At 38.1% G+C, this 18,710-nt stretch overlaps 1 protein-coding gene, 1 long non-coding RNA gene and 1 other non-coding gene across 3 annotated transcripts in view; 1 reads left to right on the top strand and 2 right to left on the bottom strand.

The window, feature by feature from the left end:
- Positions 1 to 2,719: 2,719 nt before the first annotated feature.
- LOC125613791 lies at positions 2,720 to 3,790 on the bottom strand. The gene is made up of 2 exons (XR_007344367.1): positions 3,637 to 3,790; positions 2,720 to 2,989 (listed from the first exon to the last, which is right to left on the bottom strand). It is a non-coding gene; the product is annotated as an uncharacterized LOC125613791 (long non-coding RNA).
- Trnar-acg lies at positions 3,616 to 3,688 on the bottom strand. The gene has a single exon. It is a non-coding gene; the product is annotated as a tRNA-Arg (tRNA).
- Positions 3,791 to 3,997: 207 nt separating the features above from the next.
- Positions 3,998 to 18,710, top strand: part of Sacm1l (SAC1 like phosphatidylinositide phosphatase) — a 53,040-nt gene continuing 38,327 nt past the window's right edge. The window contains exon 1 of the mRNA XM_015489381.2: positions 3,998 to 4,138. Coding sequence (XP_015344867.1) covers positions 4,107 to 4,138 — 32 coding nt within the window. The 5' untranslated portion in view covers positions 3,998 to 4,106. The remainder of the gene's footprint in view (positions 4,139 to 18,710) is intronic.

Genomic DNA, 18,710 nt, shown 5'->3' with positions numbered 1-18,710 from the left:
GTCTGGTCTGGTTTAGAAGTTCTCAGACATGTGACATCCCCAGGTGTATGACCCTTCTAGGAGAAGTCCTCATTGTATGATACCTCTGAGCTTGTAAAGCAGCTGAAAATACTGCTGCTACCTACCCACCCTCTCCCTCACTCTTCCAACTGATCCAAGTCCTGGAGAAAGGTGGCTGTGGGCACAACAGGTCTCTGAAGGAGTGAAAAATGAGGGAACTTAGGGATTTGGCATGAAGGCAGACTCCACAAGACAAAATGGATCCAAGGTCTATAAGTGGGAATTAGACAAGAAGGGAGCTATAGAGATCATCTGGATGGTGCCAATAATCTGCAGCTTGGACTGTCTGCATGAGAAGGCCCTGGCAGATTTTATAAAATATTCATATATGTATAAATAACAATTTATTATAGGAAAAATTCGGCGACAGATGTCAATTTACATTTACCCATCCTTGATGGTTTCTTATCCTGAACACTGCTGTGCTTAAGAGTCTTATTTTGGCTTATTTGGCGTTTAAAAATCCTGGAAGAATGCCTTTTTCTAACTGTATTCTCTCTCAGTGTCACTAAATGTTCATGAAGGCCTTGGTTTATGGTCCCCAAATGGTGAAGAAGACATGTTCAGAGCAACTGGGCGGGCAATGGCCCTTTAGCTGGAAATATTCTTTTCTTAAAACCCAAGAAACACAACACAACTTCAATCCCTTTTATTAAAAGGGAAGAAATGTCCAGAAGCCCAGAGCTGGTGAATAGAAGAATTATCAGGACTAGAAATGAGGTCTTCTTATGGCCAGTAAAGAGGGGAGAGTAGTATGTGACTGCCATCCATGCTCAGTCAGGGCACAGGACCTGAGCCTGTTCATGGGTGGCCTTCTTGGGTACAGTGACCCCTAGGGCAGGAAAGCCTTGGGTTCAAGAGCCCTCAGTATTCACCACTTAATTGTTCAGTGACCTTAAGGAAATTTAGTTCTCTCTTTTTAAAAAAATGAGGATAACAATCACAAGTTCGAGGCCAGCCTCAGCAACTTTGCGAAGCCCTAAGCAAATCAGTAAGATCCTGTCTCAAAAAATAAAAAGGGTTGGGGATAGGGCTCAGTGCTTAAGTACACCTGGGTTCAATCCTTAGTACCAAACAACAACAACAACAAAAACAGGTAACTGAACATAAAGAGATTGTTTTAAGGGTTGATTGAATTGGTCCAAATAAAAGAGCTTAAAGCAATATCATGCATGAAGTAACGGCTCAGTTAAGTGTGATAGTTTTTAAAATTTAATATATTTTCACATCAGGATAATCAACAAAATAAATTAGAAACGAATTAAATAAGAAAAAGTAATACAAATAAAATTTTTAAAAAGTGCATGTGATAGGGACCAGGGTTGTGGCTCAGCGGTAGAGCACTCACTTAGCACACGCAAGGCCCTGGGTTCAATCCTCAGCACCACATAAAAATAAATAAATAAAATAAAGGTATTGACAACTACAACTACAAAATAAATATTAAAAAGTAACGTGATAGAAACAAAATATTAGCAAATTTGAATTAATAAAAGCAAAAATTAGGTTAAAAATATTATAAGGAAAAGAAATAATAAACTGGCAAAAAGATTATAATGTGTTTGATAGCCAGAGTTAATATCCTTAATACATTAAAAAGTCATATTTGTAAGAAAAAAAATTAAATATATTAAGAAAATAATAAGAAATAATGTAAAGGAAGTTCCATTTTTCAATTATGAAAATTAAAAATTATGATTCAATTTATATTCACATTTTATGTAAATATCCAATTTACATACATAAAAATAATCCAGTGTTGGTTAGCATGCATGGAAATAGATGCTTTTGATTGAAGTGTGTACTGGTTTAATCTTTCAGAGGGCAATTTTTAAAATATGTACCAAAAATCTTTAAAATGTCCATGAAATGGATCTTTAAAATGTTCACCTGGTTATCCCATCTAGAAAATTTTAAGACATAGAAATAATCCAACACAGTTATCAGTTTTATAAAGTGTTAAGCTGACTGGTTCCTCTGGCTCTCTGGTGTGCAGGCCATTTGGGGACTGTCCAGCTTCTGATAATGTAAGCCAATCTAATAAATCCCCTTTTATTAAAAAAAAAAAAAAAGACAGTTCCAACTGACAAGCCGTTCCTCAGAAATTATTTTCCAGACTAGAGAAGACTCACAGAAGGAAGGCTGAGTTACAGGATGCTGCCAGCACCTTGGAAAGGGATCTCCCTTCTTGTCAGACCTTCTCTTTGTAACCGGCCTTTATGAATTGTTTGCAAGGGTTACTAGAGCCTCCCTAACCAGCAGGTTGAGGGGAATCAATGGCAAGTCAAATCTAACACACACACAGCATTATTTAACATAAGGAGCTCCAAATAAGTGTTAAAGAGAGGACAAGTGAGAGACATTGCAGCAGACAGTGCAGTCCGCCTGGCTTCATTCACATTGATCTTCTCCATTCTTCATAGAGATGAATGCTACCAACTGACGTTAAACTTCATTGAATGCTTAAAAAAAAAAGTGTCAGGCTGGCAACAATCCACATTCCTAAAATATTTAGTTATTTGATAGAACATCTTCCAAGACTATTTAATGGCTTTAAATCTCAGACAAAAAGCTAAAGGATACAAAACGAGACCCTGTGGGGGCGGGGGGGGGGGAATGTGCAGGTAAATCCCTATTAAAGTGCAACAGAAAATGTTAATAGTGATAATCACAGAGTAGGAATTTGCTTTATTTATTTTTGGTGCCTTGTATGTATGTTTAAGCAGCCACTATACCACTGAGCTACATCCCCAGCCCCCGCTTTATTTTTATTCTCAACAAATTTCTGTTGGAACAACGTTATGATGGGAGAAATTAATTGATCATGGAGTAATTGGTTCATACAGTGTTCAAGGCAGCCACTCCGGGGGTTCAAGGCTCCCTGCTGCCGCAAACGTTTTGGGCCTTCTCAGGTCTTGTATCTGGGAACCTGTAAAATAAGGGGTGAATATACTAGATTAGTCGGGGCGGGGGGGTCTTCTCACTGTAAAATGACTAAGGTTTAAAATTTTCCCGATTTAGTTTAGGAACCAGAATGGTTGGGGGGGCCCAAGGTAGCTGGCACCAGGGCTGGAGGCTCCGAGGGCTTTGCGGACCCGCACCACGGCCCGCAAACGCACTGCGGTGGTTCCTCCTTGGCGCGGGCAGAACCGGAGCCCACCCACCTCGGGAAACCCGCGCAGCAACCCTTCTCACGTCGGTACGGGGGTTTCTGCTCCTTGGAGGAAAATAAGGTCTCCTAAAATGCGTTTTTGCGTTTTCGGTAGGTAACCCGCAAGCCGCTCACTCCAAATCGCCACCTCTCAGGTGTGCTTTCCTAAAGGTACTGGACTTAGATTTTATATATATTTTTTTACCAGGATTCCTCGTGTGCATCATTTAAGATGAGGGCGCTCTCCAATTTGCAAACCATTTCAGACAGCTTTAGGTTTCAAACATGGCTTAAAAGAGAGTATTATTGGGCAATTCAAGACTTTGACCTTCACAGTTTTTACACATAATTCTTTTCTAAGGACCCTTCCATATCAAACCCAAACGTCGCAAAAGAGCACACGTCGAGCCAGCCAGGAGTCGAACCTAGAATCTTCTGATCCGTAGTCAGACGCGTTATCCATTGCGCCACTGGCCCGTGCTAGCAGAGCTTTCACTGTGCAGCTGATCACCGCTGACGCAGTTTCAACAGGCTTCCTGGCACCAGCTCTCCGTTCCTGCCCCTGCGTCGGGTGTCGTGGCTCCGGCGCTGAGCTGCCGGCTCCGCCTTTCCCAACGAACACGCCGCACCAATCCGCAGACGCTACGTCACGGCGTTCTTCCACGCAATCCAATCCATCGCATCAGGGGGCGTGTCTCTCACGCTCCAACTTGCTTACTAGTTTGTCCCCCATCGCCTCCGGTTCGCTTGCGTTCTTTCCCGCGGGGCGGCAAAGGGGTGGGGTGAGGCGGGCGCGGTGGCTGGAGTGCCAGGGTGACCGGTAGCGCAGCAGCGGAGGTGGTGGTGAGGCTCAGGGCGAGCCGGCGGAACGGAGAGGAAGAATTGGTGGTGCAGGATGGCGGCGACGACTTACGAGCGGCTGAAGCTGTGAGTTCCGCGGCTATGGTGGTTGACAGAAAGGGCCCGGGGGCGGCAGGTGCGGGGCCGGGCGTTTCCGGAGGACCCGACTTGCAGGGGTCGGNCGGCCCTTCTGGGCGCTCCTCCCCACTTTTTTTTTTTTTCCTTTTAAAAGAGAGCTCTTGGCCCAATTTATCCTTATGGCTTAGCAAAGAAAAAGAGGGTTTCCTTTATTTAATGTATTTATAGTAACGTTTTAAAGTCCACATAACACTTTTCTCTTGGTTACGTCGAAGGCTGCTTGACGGGTCTCTAGGGTGCAGGAAAAGAAATTTGCGGTCAGTACTTCTTTTAAGGTCTGGAAGGAGTTTACTTTGGTTTAAATTTTACACAACTGTAGCATAAGCAGGTCCTTAAGTCTTTGCTTCGTTAATCTCTACCGTTTGGACATTGCAAATTGACTTTTTGGTGAAGACAAATGCTTAGGGCTTTGGGAGAAAGAGGCCCTGGATGTTAAAGAGTTTAACATAGTTGTTTGTAAGGGCTTTGGCTCGTCCTGGATAAATAATATGCATGTATTTCCCCTTAGTATTACCCTCAGCGTCTGTACTTTTCTTGTCTGGGAATAACTTTGTTCTACTCACTTTAATGCTTTGCCTCTAGGCTATTTAAAAATTTGGTAATCGGGGAATGTTTTTGACAGCAGAATCAAATGTAATTTTTGAGAAGCTTATCCATGCCTCTGTATGTTAAAATATCCTGGTACTTAGGCATAGGTATCACATTTCCTTTGCAGGAAAATGAGGAGGTATGGTTTGGGCACTTCTTGTACTCCCAAGAACCTCAGGCTCACTAATAACTTTCTGAAAGGTTTAGAGTTTAGGGGTGCAGCATTGGGTGGGAAGATATCTACTCCATGTCATGTAATTTGCAGAAAAGGTGACTACTTTTTCTACATTTCACTCCCTTTGCCCCTCCCATTTATAATAATCCCCTTGAAAACTCCCAGCTGCACACCTCCCTCCACATTTTCTTCACCATTTATTCTCTCCCATTTCCTGTTTGCAAAGTGATCAAAAAGTTGAAATGTCTTTGACTAGGTAACTGGCTAGGCCAATGTTTCGTGTGCTTTGCTGGTGAATTGGGTTATTGTTGTCTATCTGATAGGCATTGAAGGGTTTAATGTGATCTTACACCAGGTCTCAAATGTGTTTAAGCAATATGGAGCCTTGGTTTAATGCAGCTCAGTGTTAGGTTACAGGATGCAGTTGAATTTTCCTGTGGCAAAGATTGAATAAGATAGAGAACTTTAGAATTTTGATGATTGTTTTTGAGCTGCCAAAGCACTAAATTTCACCAGTCCAGACCTCAAAACAAACAACACCCTCTATATCCATAAAAGAGAAAGGAAATTTGGTCCTTAAATGATGAGAATGATGCTTTTGTATTGATTTATGTGAGAATAGAAGCTATAAATTTGTTTCAGTAAAAAAGTAAATTTGGGGTTATGTGAAAGTCATTCTCTGATTTATCAGTCCTTAAGTTTTGAGTACTTCTTATAAATGTGAGGATAGAACTCTTTTTTTTTTTTAAACCAATTTGTTTTACTTTAGCGGGCTTGTGAGTTGAAATCTCTGTTTTTATTCCTTTTTTTGCTCCTGCTGTTCAGTTTTTAAATGTGGCCTCTGACCAAAGAGTATTCTTTTGGATGCATCTGGATGTGGAATTGGTTGCTGACCTACATAAGAATTGGTAGGACACAGTAGCCATTTTTTAAAAAGTGCCTGGAGATGTATTTTAAGAAAGTGTCATACAAAAGAGATAGTTTGGTTAATTTTTTTTAACAAATTTGTTGAACAGTGATTATTTAAATGTTAAAGTGCTTGAAATACTAAATATTTTTCCCTACATTATGCCATACTTTTTCTTTGTCCATCCTTGCTCTGCTGAAGTTCATCTTCCAGATGTCTTAATTTCATCCTCTACTTCCTAAGGTACAATTTCCACTTCCTGTAGGATCAAGCCCACATTAGTTGGCTGTCTATATTCTTAACCTTTCTATAATCTATTTTCTAACTTTATTTTCTGTAAGTACGCTCCCATCCCCTGCCCATTTCTGCCAGACTTGGCTCACCCTCTTCTAACTTGGATTTATTTTGATCCTTTCACCCGGAATGCCTTTTCCTCTCTCCTCTCTCTCTCTCTATATGCTGATAAAATCCATGATAGAACTGAGAAAACTCAGGTTTTTTAGTCAGAATAGATTTGGATTCAAATCTTAAACTTGCTACTTGCTTACTTGCTTTCCAGGGCATAATACTTAATCTCTCAGAATCTTTTTTTTTTTTTTTTTTTTTTTGATACTGGGGATTGAACTCAGGGGCACTTGACCATTGAGCCACATCCCCAGCCCTATTTTGTGTTTCACTCAGAGACAGGGTCTCATTGAGTTGTTTAGCATCTCACTTTTGCTGAGCTTCACTTTGAACTCGCAATCCTCCTGCCTCAGCCTCATGAGTTGCTGGGATTACAGGCCGCAGTGCCTGGCTCAGAATCATTTTTTTAATCTGTAAAATCTGAATGTTAATACTTCACAGAATTATTGTATGGTTTGAAAAGGATTGTGGATGAAATACTCACTGTATGTCACAGAGACCTTCTCTGAGAAACCTTTTCTTTTCACATTTTTCTTGTCGCTCAGCTGTGATAAGTCTTTGAAGCCAGAAGTGAAAAATTAAACAACAAAAGTCCGAATGATTTACATATTCTGTCTCTTTGGATTGATTTATAAAGCATTTACTGTGTCATGGACAAGAGGACTGAGAGCTATAACCATCCATCCAAAATACTGTTTGAATCAGTCACCTAGAAAGGATGTGATCATGATGTATACTTTGTTTCTTTAGCTGTGTTGCCACTATCTAGAATGTGTTAGAAGCACCTTAATAGACTTCTCCTCTAGTCCTACTCAGTATTTAACAAAAAGCCTGTGCATCTCCTCAGTGAACCTGCATCCCCAGTAAATGAACTTTCCAGTATAGATCACCCACCAGTACTTTAAAAAGAATAGTTTGTAGTTATTTGGAATGTATTATTTTGAAAAAGCAGAGGCTTAAGTCTTTTCATGTATGTTGTTTTCTTCCCAATGCCTCTGTAAGGTCTTAGGTAGGTATGTCCTCTGTCATTGTTGAAGACAGTCAAATAATTACCCTTGGTTACAGTCAGGTCACACAGCCAAGCCACAGCAGAGCTGACTTTGGAACACAGTTGGTCCAGAGTCCAGTGATCTTTCCATTACACTGCAGTATTCAAATTACCTTTTTTCTCTTTATCAGGTTGATTTCTTCTTAGTCCTCAGACATGCCAGGTATAGAAATGAACTTATAATAAAAAATAGTTGACATATCCAAATGGGTTTTTAATATGGAAAACAATGTAGATTTGTTTAGAATTTAAAATTTATATACTTTTTAAACTTCTAGGCAGTTTTAAATGTCCTTTGTTGAGACTTCTTTTTGTTTTTTAGAACCTTTATGTAAGCATGGGTAATTTCAAATGTGTATCTGAAATTGTGAAACAGACTAGAAATGTATTATTTCTCCCAACCCCCATCTTGAAAGGTCAGCTGAAACTTGGTGGAAAACAGGGAATCCTTAACTACTGAATCTGGCGGCATCTTGTCTCTGAAGAAGTACTGTTTCCTTAGTTAAGAAATTGTCTTTCCTACAAGATTTTCATAGCTGTGAGGTCAGTCAGGGCAGATGTATTGCAAACTAGAGAACAGATGTAAGCTAACCTGCATTGTAATGAGAACCGGTGTAATATGTCCAACATTCACATATCTCTCCATGGAGGGAAGGGTATAGATTATCCTCATGAAATTGGACAAAGATGATAAAAGTTTGTGTCTTAAGAATGGCATAGTTGGATGGAAGTTCGGGCTAGAGAGTATAGGTTAATGCTAAGTGATGCGATGTAGCTAGCATCCTTTAGATACATAAACTTTGTGACAATGACAGTTACCAGGTTCCTAGGCAAATAATCGTTTTTTCATTATGATAAAATGTATATAAAATATATTATTTTAACCATTTAAAATGTATAGTTCAGTAGCACGAAGCACTTTCATGTTGTTGGCCAACCATTACTACCATCTGTCTCCAGAATTCTTGTCTTCTGGCAAAACTAAAACTGTACCCATTAAACAACTCCCTATTCTTCTATTCCTCCAGCCCCTGGCAACCACCACTCTAAGTCTTCTGTTTCTGTGAATTTGACTGTTCTAGGTGCCTCATTTCAGTGAACTCATAACACTATTTTTTTTGAACAGGCTTATTTCACTTAGTATATCGAACTGTGTCAGAATTTCCTTTTTAAGACTGAATAATATACCATTATATGCACAGTCAGGTTGCTTTGCAATGGGAACACATTCTGAGCAATGCGTCGTCCTTAACCAATGTTGTTGGGTAAACATACAGTATACTTACACTTGTCTAGATACTTACACAGCCTATTATACACTTAGGCTACTCGATATGGACTGTTGTACATGAGGCTCATAGTTGACCAGAACGTCTTTATGCAGTGCATAACTACTACCATGTTTAGTTTATCCATTCAGCTGATGATGGTCATTTTGATTGCTTCCACCTCTTTGTTGTGAGTAATGCTGCCATGAATGTGGGTCTATAGATAGCTCTTTAAACCCTGCTTTCAGTTATTTTGAGTATATACCCAGAAGTAGAAGTGCTGGATCATATAGTAATTCTATTTTTAATTTTTTGAAGAACTGCTATATTGGCTGCACCATTTTATCTTCCCACCAGCACAGTTACTGGGTTCCAGTTTCTCCACATCTTTGCCAATACTTATTCTTTTTTCATTTCTTCTCTTTTTATTTTCCCCATTTTAGTGGGTGTAATATACTTGAAGTGAGTTAATTTTACTCATGGTGATTGGCAGGATTTTGAAGACATTGCTTGTTGCCTGAAATAAGATATGGATGTTGCATGGGGAAAAACTATGTTTTTAGATACTCAAATCATNCTAGGTGATATTGAATCTTCTTGTCTTTTTTATTTTTATTTTCCCCTTCTTTTTTTTTTTTTTTTTTTGATATTGAACCCAGGGTCACTTTAACCACTGAGCAGTATCTCCAGTCCTTTTTATTTTGAGACAGGGTTTTACTAAATTTACTGAGGCTAGCCTCTAACTTGTGATCCTCCTGGGTCGTTGGGATTTCATACATGGGCCACTACACCTGCCTGAATTTCCTTGTATTGAATTTAATATATTCTTATTCACTTAGAATTAATAGTTAATTGTATCCATCCCTGCTGTCCTGTCCCTTTACTGCCCCCCCCCCCCATCCTGATACTGGGGATTGAACTCAGGAACATGCTATAAACCCAGCCCCCTCACCCTTTTTAAAATTTTTATTTTTGAGGCAGGGTCTCACTAGGTTGCTCAGGCCGGCCTCAAACTTGGGATCCTCCTTCCTAAGTCCCCATAGTAGCTGGGTTATAAAGCGTGCATCAGCTGTCTTGTTTGGCAATAGTTGATTGTATTCTGATCACTTTATCAGATGGTTTATATAGGACCAGAGCCCTTTTTGTATAGCATTAATTTTTGAACCTTAGAGACCTGACTACATAGCTAATGACCAAATAATCTTGAATGGAATCTTCTTATTCTCTAAAGCCTATTTTATTTATATTTATTTATAAAATAAATAATGTGATAGAGTTCTGTGGAAATGAAGGACATCACAGGGTTGCTGTTTTATTTTTTTCATAGAAAAGTTTTTCCTAGGTTTTTAGTTACCATTGTTTTTCTTCATTTGCATGAAGTCCATCAGATCTAAGTAATTGTTATGTTGAGAATGCAGTATAACCTGTTGACTCTTAAACTTGAAGAAATTCCTGGGAGAAGGTGGCTTGAGCAATACTCTGTAAACTTTCTTATCAGGGAGAATACTGCTCCCTCTTTCTCATTTCCAGTTTAAAACTTGACCTGTCAAGAGCTTTTCTTAGCAAGGAAAAAGGAAAACAGTGTTTAAAATTTTATTTACTCTATCACTGAGCCAATAAAAACACAAATTAAGGCCCTTTAAAACTATGTAGGTGTTTGCTGACTAAATGTGTCATATTCTCTAAGAAAATTGATTAAGCTGCTGCTTTTTTCTTGTGTGAGAAATACCCAGGAGAGTGGACTAAGCTCAGTCCTTGTCTTCAGAGACAGCCATTGGTGAGGATTTTAAATCCAAAAGAGCAGTAAAACCATAAACACCAGCAAAATTACATCATCGAATGTAAGTGCTAGAGGGTGCAGTGTTTGAAGTCTCAGGAGCATAAAACTTATAGAATAGAATTTACTATATGTGACAAATATACTTCAGATCAATATTAAGGCCAACTAATGAGGGGTGGGAAATGAAAGGAGGAGAAAAAGAGGGCAGCAAGGGTGTATACAGGTGTCTCTGACTGGGGGTGATTACTGTTGTGATTAGTAGGATTCTGAGTCATTATTTACAATTATTGTCCTTAGAAATGTTGATGAGCTAATAATCATTGTTCATACTTTCATTATATCAATTCTTAAGCCCAGAGATAGCAGACATTACCAGAATAGTGTGGTGGCAGCACCCATGGCTTAATTTCTGGCAGCATCTCTCAGCGGTAAAGGCCCCAAGGCCCTTGGGCTAAAACTCTAACTTAATCCATAATCTTATTTGTGTATTTTATTATTTTAATACATTGTTAAACTTTATTTTAATCTTGCCAGTATATGGTTGAAAAGTAAACAGTACCAAAGCTTACAGTATCAAAGAACACCCTTCTGTACCCCCAACTCCCACTGTCCTAGATGCAACTTTTTAAGTGACTTCTGATATTTTATTGCATATTTCTAAAGAACATGCTTACACTGCTGTTTCCTGATATTTTTTCAATTTTAGTCATCTGATGACTTTCTTCTTCAGAAGATGATGATTTAGCTTTTACTTCTTCTGAATATAGTTATAGTGAAATATTCAGTGTTCAGAATTTCTTGTTAATGAAATGAGAACAGAGTGTTACAAAAAAATCATCTTGTTTTATATTCTGTATCTGACTCTGTGATTACCCCTCATTTTAGTGGGACATATCTTTCCTGCTAAGAAAGAGGAAAGAAAGATATTTTTTTTTTCTTTTCTTTCTTTCTTTCTTTCTTTATTTATTTATTGGTGGTACTGGAGTTTATTTATTTATTTATTTTGGTACTGGAGTTTAAACCCAGGGGCTTTCAACCCCTGAGCCATATCCTCAGCCCTTTTTATATTTTATTTAGGGACAGGGTCTTGCTAAGTTGCTTAGGGCCTTACTAAATTGCTAAGGCTGGCTTTGAATTTGCGATCCACCTGTCTCAGCCTCCATTCTGAGGATTCTGAATCATTATTTACAACTATTGTACTTTTATTTGGTGTGTTTTCCATTTATTTGGTGGGTCTTTTAGTCTAGAAACTTGTCCTTTGGTCATGGATTAAATTTCTTACTATGGATTTGATAATTTCTTTTTTCCCCCCTCCTTCTTTGTGTGTTCTGGAATTCCTGCTAAATGGAAGCTGAACATCTTGGATTGTGCCTCTTTTTCTTTCTTTCTTTTTCTCCCTCCCCACCTCAATCATCCTCCCTTCCTTCTTCCCTTCCTTCCTTGCTATGCTTTTATCTCACAATTCTTTTTAGTCTGTTCTCAAGGAGAGTTTTTTCAGTTTTGTCTTCCAGCCTTTCTGTTAATTATTCAAATTATTATTTTCATCAGTTCAAGAATATATTCATGCTTTTTTTTTGATAACACCCTGTTCTTATTTTATAAATTCAATGTCTTCTTTCTGAGGCTATCATTTATAAATGTGTTTTGAAGTTGTTTTCTGTTCTTAGCATACTTTGTTTACCCAGAGTTGTTTTACTGCTTGTTTTGATCTTTGTCTTCTCAAAGGGAACCTTTATTTAAGTACCTAGTGACTCTTGGTTGTCATCCCATGTTAAAGAATGAGGCATTAAAAACAACTAATTCAAAGATTTTTTTTGTGGGTCAGGACTTGTCAACTGTAGCCCTCATTGTGGTGTGATTGTGCAAGAACTCTCATCTTCAATTAGGTTCCTAAATGTCAGCAGTTCCAGATCTTTTTTTCTCTTGTACCTATTAGTTTTTTCAGGGACAGTCTTCAGAGTTTCTATGGGGATTGGGAGTAAGTAAACTTGGCCGCCATCATTCTGGGAGCCTGGCAGAGGAGGAGGATTGGATGGTCATCTGTAAGTAGACTTCTGTGTCTCCTGACTTTGTCATCTCACACTGAGCTGGTCCTCAGCTGTGCCTGGTATCTGGAGTCCAGGGATTCTCTTGTCAAACTGTTTTAAACATTAAATTCCAGCATCAGGAAGGGCAGGTGCTTGGGTGCTACTGGTTTGGATAAGGATCTTATTGTTCCTTTTACAAACTTCAAACTTCTTCACTTCCATCCCTACTCTTGCCTTTCTCTCATTGCCAAATTCTTATTTACCTTTTTCCTCTGCTCTTGAAGCTATTCAGTGTTTTTTGCTGAAATATGTTTGTGTTGTTGGTTCTTACCTCATAGACAATTAGATTTTCTGGTAATTAAGTTAATTAGCCTATTTCCAAGCACTTTTCCTTCTTCAAACCTGCATTTGAGTGGCTTGGATGTGTCCTCAGCCTGCATCTGCCTGTTGGTGCTCCCCAGATTCTGTCTTCTGAAAGAAGATCAAGGCTTTTTCTGTGGAAGATTTTCACTCTTGGAAATTTGTTTTAGTTTCACCTCAGTTAAAATTCAAATTTATTGATCTTACTTCAAATGTGTTTATCCAGACTCAGAGGTGTCACATATTGTATTTTTTAAAAGAAAGTATATTTTCTAACTTTGTAATTTTAAAAATTCTAAGCACATAGTAAAGTCATTAATGTGGTGATTATTAGGAATATTTGTTTTGTTTTGCTGTGCTGGGGATGGAACCCAGGGCCTCACTCATGCTAGGTGAATGTTGTACCACTGAGCCACACTCCCAGCTCTCTAAATCAGTTGTAAATTTAAATGCCAAATTGAGAAAAAAATTTTAATTGCTCATAAAAAGCTGATTTTTTCCATGTATGTGTACATATGTGTGTGTATAACTTCTTTTTTAATCACTTGATTTTTAACAATGACTGCTTTATTGATTGAAATGTACCTGAGTTACATATTTAAAAATGTACAGAATATGGAAACAAAGTGTGCTTTTCAGTTCATTGGTTTCATTTAGATAGCTTATTTTAATTCTTGAAGTTTTATAGGTGAGAAGTTTAAATGCATTTATATAGACACATGTAGAGTGTAGAAGGATGAATTATTGAGGGCAGGGGCAATAAATATTTCTCCATTGGCTGTTTATTTAGATGCAAGTTTTGATTTTGTGCATTATATAAAAAAGAGGAATTCAGTTTCTGTGATCATATGTTGAATAATCATCTTTTTATATTACTAGTAATTATTGAACAATTCAACTAGTTATTCAGTACAATTCAATTAGTTATGTATCTGGAGACATAAACTGTGGTAGCCCTGTCCCCCACAGTACAACGCTGAATTTAGAATGCAGTCCTTGAACAGCACGAAGAAACTCAATGTAATAAGGACTGGTGGACTTGATTCCAAGGTCAGAACTGGGTAGCCCTCCTCAGGCCTTCTCTGTAGCCTGTTAAGTTTGTCTTAGATGAAAAACTAAAGCAGCTGAATAGAAGCCGTAGAAGAGTAAAACAACAACAAAATCCAGGGGTCTGAGGTCACTTAGTAACATAATAATAATGCTCCCATTTCATGGTGTCGCGTCTTAGTGCTGGACATATCATGTACATTCCCTTGTTTACCTTCACTTAATTTTTTTTAATGAAGTGGAGACTGAGCCCAGAAGTCTGGTGCTTTATTCAGGCACTTAGTGTACATGGTGTTGGGATTCAAACCAGATTATAAGAGTCTAAAACCTGTCATTTTTTTCACCATAATAAAGTACTAGAATTTGAAGATATCATCCTTTGGTAGGCTAGCACAGATATTGTTTAGTTCAAAATAGACCGTGATCCATCAGGAAAGTACTGTTAATTATACTTATTTTAAGAAAAGTCTTGCCAGGTGCAGTGGCACATGCCTGTAATCCTAGTGGCTCTGGAGGCTGAGGCAGGAGGATTGCCACATTCAAAGCCAGCCTCAGCAAAAGCAAGGTCCTAAGCAACTCAGTGAGACCCTGTCTCTACATAAAATACAAAATAGGGCTGGGATGTGGCTCAGTGTTTGAGTGCCCCTTAGTTCAATCCCTAGTACCCCCACCCCCCAAAAAAAGAAAATTCTTCATTTACTAAAAGTTAAAAGACTTCATTAAAAATTATTTTTTAATTTAATTTTAAGCACTGGTGATTAAATCCAAGGGCATTCTACTCCTGAGCTACATCCCCAACCTTTTTTAATTTTTTGGAGACAAGGTCTCAGGTTGTCCAGGCTGACCTTGAATTTGCAGTCCTCCTGATTCAGCCTCCCAGTTCCTAAAACAAAAGGCTAGTTGTGGTGGTGCATGCCTATAATCCCATCTATTCTGGAGGCTGAGACAAGAAGATCACAAGTTTGAGGCCAGCTTTAGCACCTTAGGGGCCCTTAAACAATTGAGCAAGACCCTATCTCAAATAAAAATAAAAAGGGCTGAGGATGTAGTTTAGTGATAAAGCACTCCTGGGTTCAGTCCCCATTACTGGAAAAAAACAAAAGTAAAATTTATTTTTGAAAATTTTGTCCCTGCTGGGAGGCTGAGGCAGAAGGATTCCATGTTTGAGGCCAGCCTGGGCAACTTAGCAAGACTTTGTCTCAAAAGAAAAAAAAAAAAAAAAAAAAGATTGGGGATGTAGTTAGTGGTAGAGTGCCCCTGAGTTCAATCCCCAGTACTTCAAAAAAGGCAAGCAGTGGGTAGGAAAAAGAAAAGTTTGTCTCTTAGAAACCCAAACACTAGTATCTAAAAATTCAATTGAGGGAAGAATCTCTTTCCTTGCCACCAGGAATTGAAAGGGTTTGTGGGTGTGTTCTGGCCAAGGGTTAAGGTGAAAGTTATTTCATTTTACAGGAATGAAATTAGCTTTCTGTTGTTCTTGTACCAAATTACCATAAACTTAGAGGCTTTAAACAATATAATATGTATTATCTCATAGTTTCTATAGTTAGGAGATCCTGTTTGAGGCTCACTGGGTGAAAATCAAGGTGTCAGCAGGGCTGCCTTTCAGGCTGGAGGCTGGGGGAAGAATCCACTTCCAAGCTTATTCAGGATGCTGGCTGAATCTGCTTCCTGTGGTTGTGGGGCCAAGTTCCCCATTTCCACGCTGGCTATCATCCTGGAGTTGTCCTTAGCTTCTAGAGTCCTCTATTGCATTTCAGGCACCACCAATAGCTTATCAAACCCTTTTCAAGACTAAACTCTCCTTCTCTTTCTGCTGCATCTTCCTGACTGCCTCTTCTGTTTTCATGTGCTTTTATTTTGTTTATTTTTATGTGGTACCGGGGATTGAACCCAGTGCCTCCTGCATACGAGGCAAGCACTCTACCACTGAGCCACAATTCCGGCCCTCATGTGCTTTTAAGGGCTCATGTGATCACACTGGGCACTCAGGATGAACTCCCTATTTTAAGGCCAGTTGATTAGTAACCTTAATTCTATTTGCAGGGCAGCACCTGGATTAAATAATCAGCAGATAGGAATCTTCAGGACACAGTTCTAGAGTTCTGCCTACCACAGTTACTTCTATAACAAATCACTTCTACAATAAATCTCTTAATTTTTCAGCATTCTGACTCCAGTTTAATTGTTCATACTTTCAGCTATGCAAAGTAAAAATGATTACCAGAAAAAGTAGCATAGTATAACTGACATTTTATGCTTTTTAAAGTTGATTCTGTGCTAATGTTGTCTTTTATACTAAAGACCTTTTTTAAAACATATTTGTATCTTTAATACAAAGTTAAAAAAGACATCCTTTTTATTTACTATTTATTTTTTTGAGTCAGGGTCTCACTGTTTCTCACTTCAGGCTAGACTTGAACTCCTAGGCTCAAGGGACCCTCCCATCTCAGCTTCCCAAGTAGCTGGTGTGCTTTACCATACCTGGTTCATTAATAATTTTTTAAACAAAAAAAATTTTTTTTTTATTCTGGAACATTTATCTTTGATATAAAAATCAGACCTTTGTTTTTTGTGGTCTTGATATTTTGGGTTAATGTTTACAACTCTGCTTTCTTTTGAAATGTAGCTTTTTCCCAGATTTGTTTTTATTATATTCTGGTTTGTAGAATATATTTCTTGTAAATATGTGGATATACATTGGTGAAAATTCCATCCAGATATTTTGGAAGAGAATTATTTTGGGTCTCTAAGCATTAAGAAACTTGGTATTATTATAAGGAAGACAGATTTTTACTATAATTCTGGGGCCAAAAGGTGAAGTCCATGTATTTTTATTTTTAGATTATCATTATTGGAGTAACATCTTAACGCGTATATGATAAAATTATCAGTTTAATACAATTGATAACAGATATGCATTAGAGCACAGTGCTATAGCTAATATGTTGTTATTCATGTATCCCAGTTATATGTTACGTTCAAACAATATATTTGAGTTGGGATATAATTTGATTCCAGTGTTGTTCTATCAAAATTAATTGCTCAGATATTGTCTGTGTGACAAATCAATATCTTCTGCTATATATTATTTCTAATTAAAATTTTTAAAACTTTTAAATTTTGTCTAGTTTTTCTTGGTGCTTTATAATTATACTTACTAGTGGAATTCACTGTGACACATTCATACATGCACAACATAATTTGATCATTCTCATCTCCCAGTACTTCCCCTTTCCCTTTCCTTCCCCCTCCCTAATCCTCTTCCTCTATACTACTGGTCTCCCTTCTATTATTAGTACATTGTAATTGTGTATAAAAGTGGGATTCATTATGGTATATGAATATATATAATAGATGGACATAGCATAATTTGATCAATTTTGTTCCCTAGTAATTTCCTGTTCCTTTCTCTCCTCTGTCTTCTTAGTTCCCTTCCTCTACCCTATTGTTCTTTTTTCTTGAGATTGTTTTTTTCCTTTTTTCTTTTTCCCCCCTCCCCTCTGGCTTCCACATAGGAGAGAAAACACTCAACTCTTGACTTTCTTAATCTGGCTTCTTTCACTTAGCATGATGTTCTCCAATTCCATTTACCAGCAGATGATATAATTTTATTCTTTATGACTGAGTAAAAACTCCATTGTGTATGTATACCACATTTTCTTTATCCATTTGTCTAACAGGTACTTATGAATCCATAATTTGGCTATTTTATTATTTCTTTAAAGCATTCATTGAATAACATTTCTACACCTGCGTTCAGAGTCCCATCCTGATAATTGGCAACTTTTCTTCCTTCTTCTATGTTAAAGAATGGTACTGTTATTAAAGTGATGGAAGGTAACCATACCTCTGAGTTAGCCCTTTACCTTTGCAAAAATGTGCTAGTCATGGTTCTGTCAGGTAGGTAGGGTAAGAGTTGTCATGCCCATGGTTTGGTTTACTTATAGGCCAAGGTGTCCTGGTTCACAGCCATGCCAGGAGCTTTTACATGTTGTTTCATTTAATTTTTTTAATGCGTTGGTTACCTTCCATCCCCCACCTCCTTAATTTTCTTCACAGCATATATTACTGAAATCATTTAATTACTTTCTTGTATAATGATTATCTCTCCCATAGGCCCTAGATCCAGAGATTTTGTAGCACTGATGCCTAGAATAGTGCTGGCATCAGGTATTCATATCTTAGCCAGTGTTACATAGGTAGTAATTAGCATGGTCAAGGTTAGAACTCCTTGGGCTGGGGTTATGGCTCAGCGGTAGAGCACTTGCCTAGCATGCGTGAGGCACTGAATTTGATCCTCAGCACCACATAAAAATAAATAAATAAAGGTATTGTGTCCAATTACAACTAAAAAACAATTTTAAAAAATTAGAGCTCCTATACTGTTTATTGCAAATCTGTAGGCCATTTCAGTATAATTAGTTCTCAGGCAGTGTTTTTATAATTTGTTGAAGAAGTGTTTTTATTAGGACTTATGCTCAGTTTTTTGAGGCCTACAAACTATGGATTGATTGATTGTGGATGGTTGCTTTGGCCTCACTGGAACTGAGATAAATCTTTGTTGGTTTACTTAACGTGGATGCAACATTATGGGCTATTTCTTGACAATGATGTGATCACCTATTTTAAAGTCTGGTGAGGAGAAGCTCTTTGTTAATTCATATGATTTGTAAAGTTTCATAAGACACTTAGAATAAGATGTTCTGTGATAGCGCTGGCCATGGATGAAAGCATTTCACGTGGCCCTTTCAAGTCCTAGTCTGCTTAAGCTCCAGAGAATGCAGCGAGACATCTGCTGCACAGGCATTTGAGGGGTTGAGGAGTGTGGGGTGTAGATGGACTCCAGATAGAGGCTTATCAAAATGCCATCTGCATCTAGAGGCAGTACTTCTTTTCAAAAACATTTATAAAGA

Source organism: Marmota marmota, unplaced genomic scaffold (assembly GCF_001458135.2).
Source record: "Marmota marmota marmota unplaced genomic scaffold, marMar, whole genome shotgun sequence".
Taxonomy (NCBI): domain Eukaryota; kingdom Metazoa; phylum Chordata; class Mammalia; order Rodentia; family Sciuridae; genus Marmota; species Marmota marmota.
This window is presented reverse-complemented; position numbering and strand designations above follow the sequence as displayed.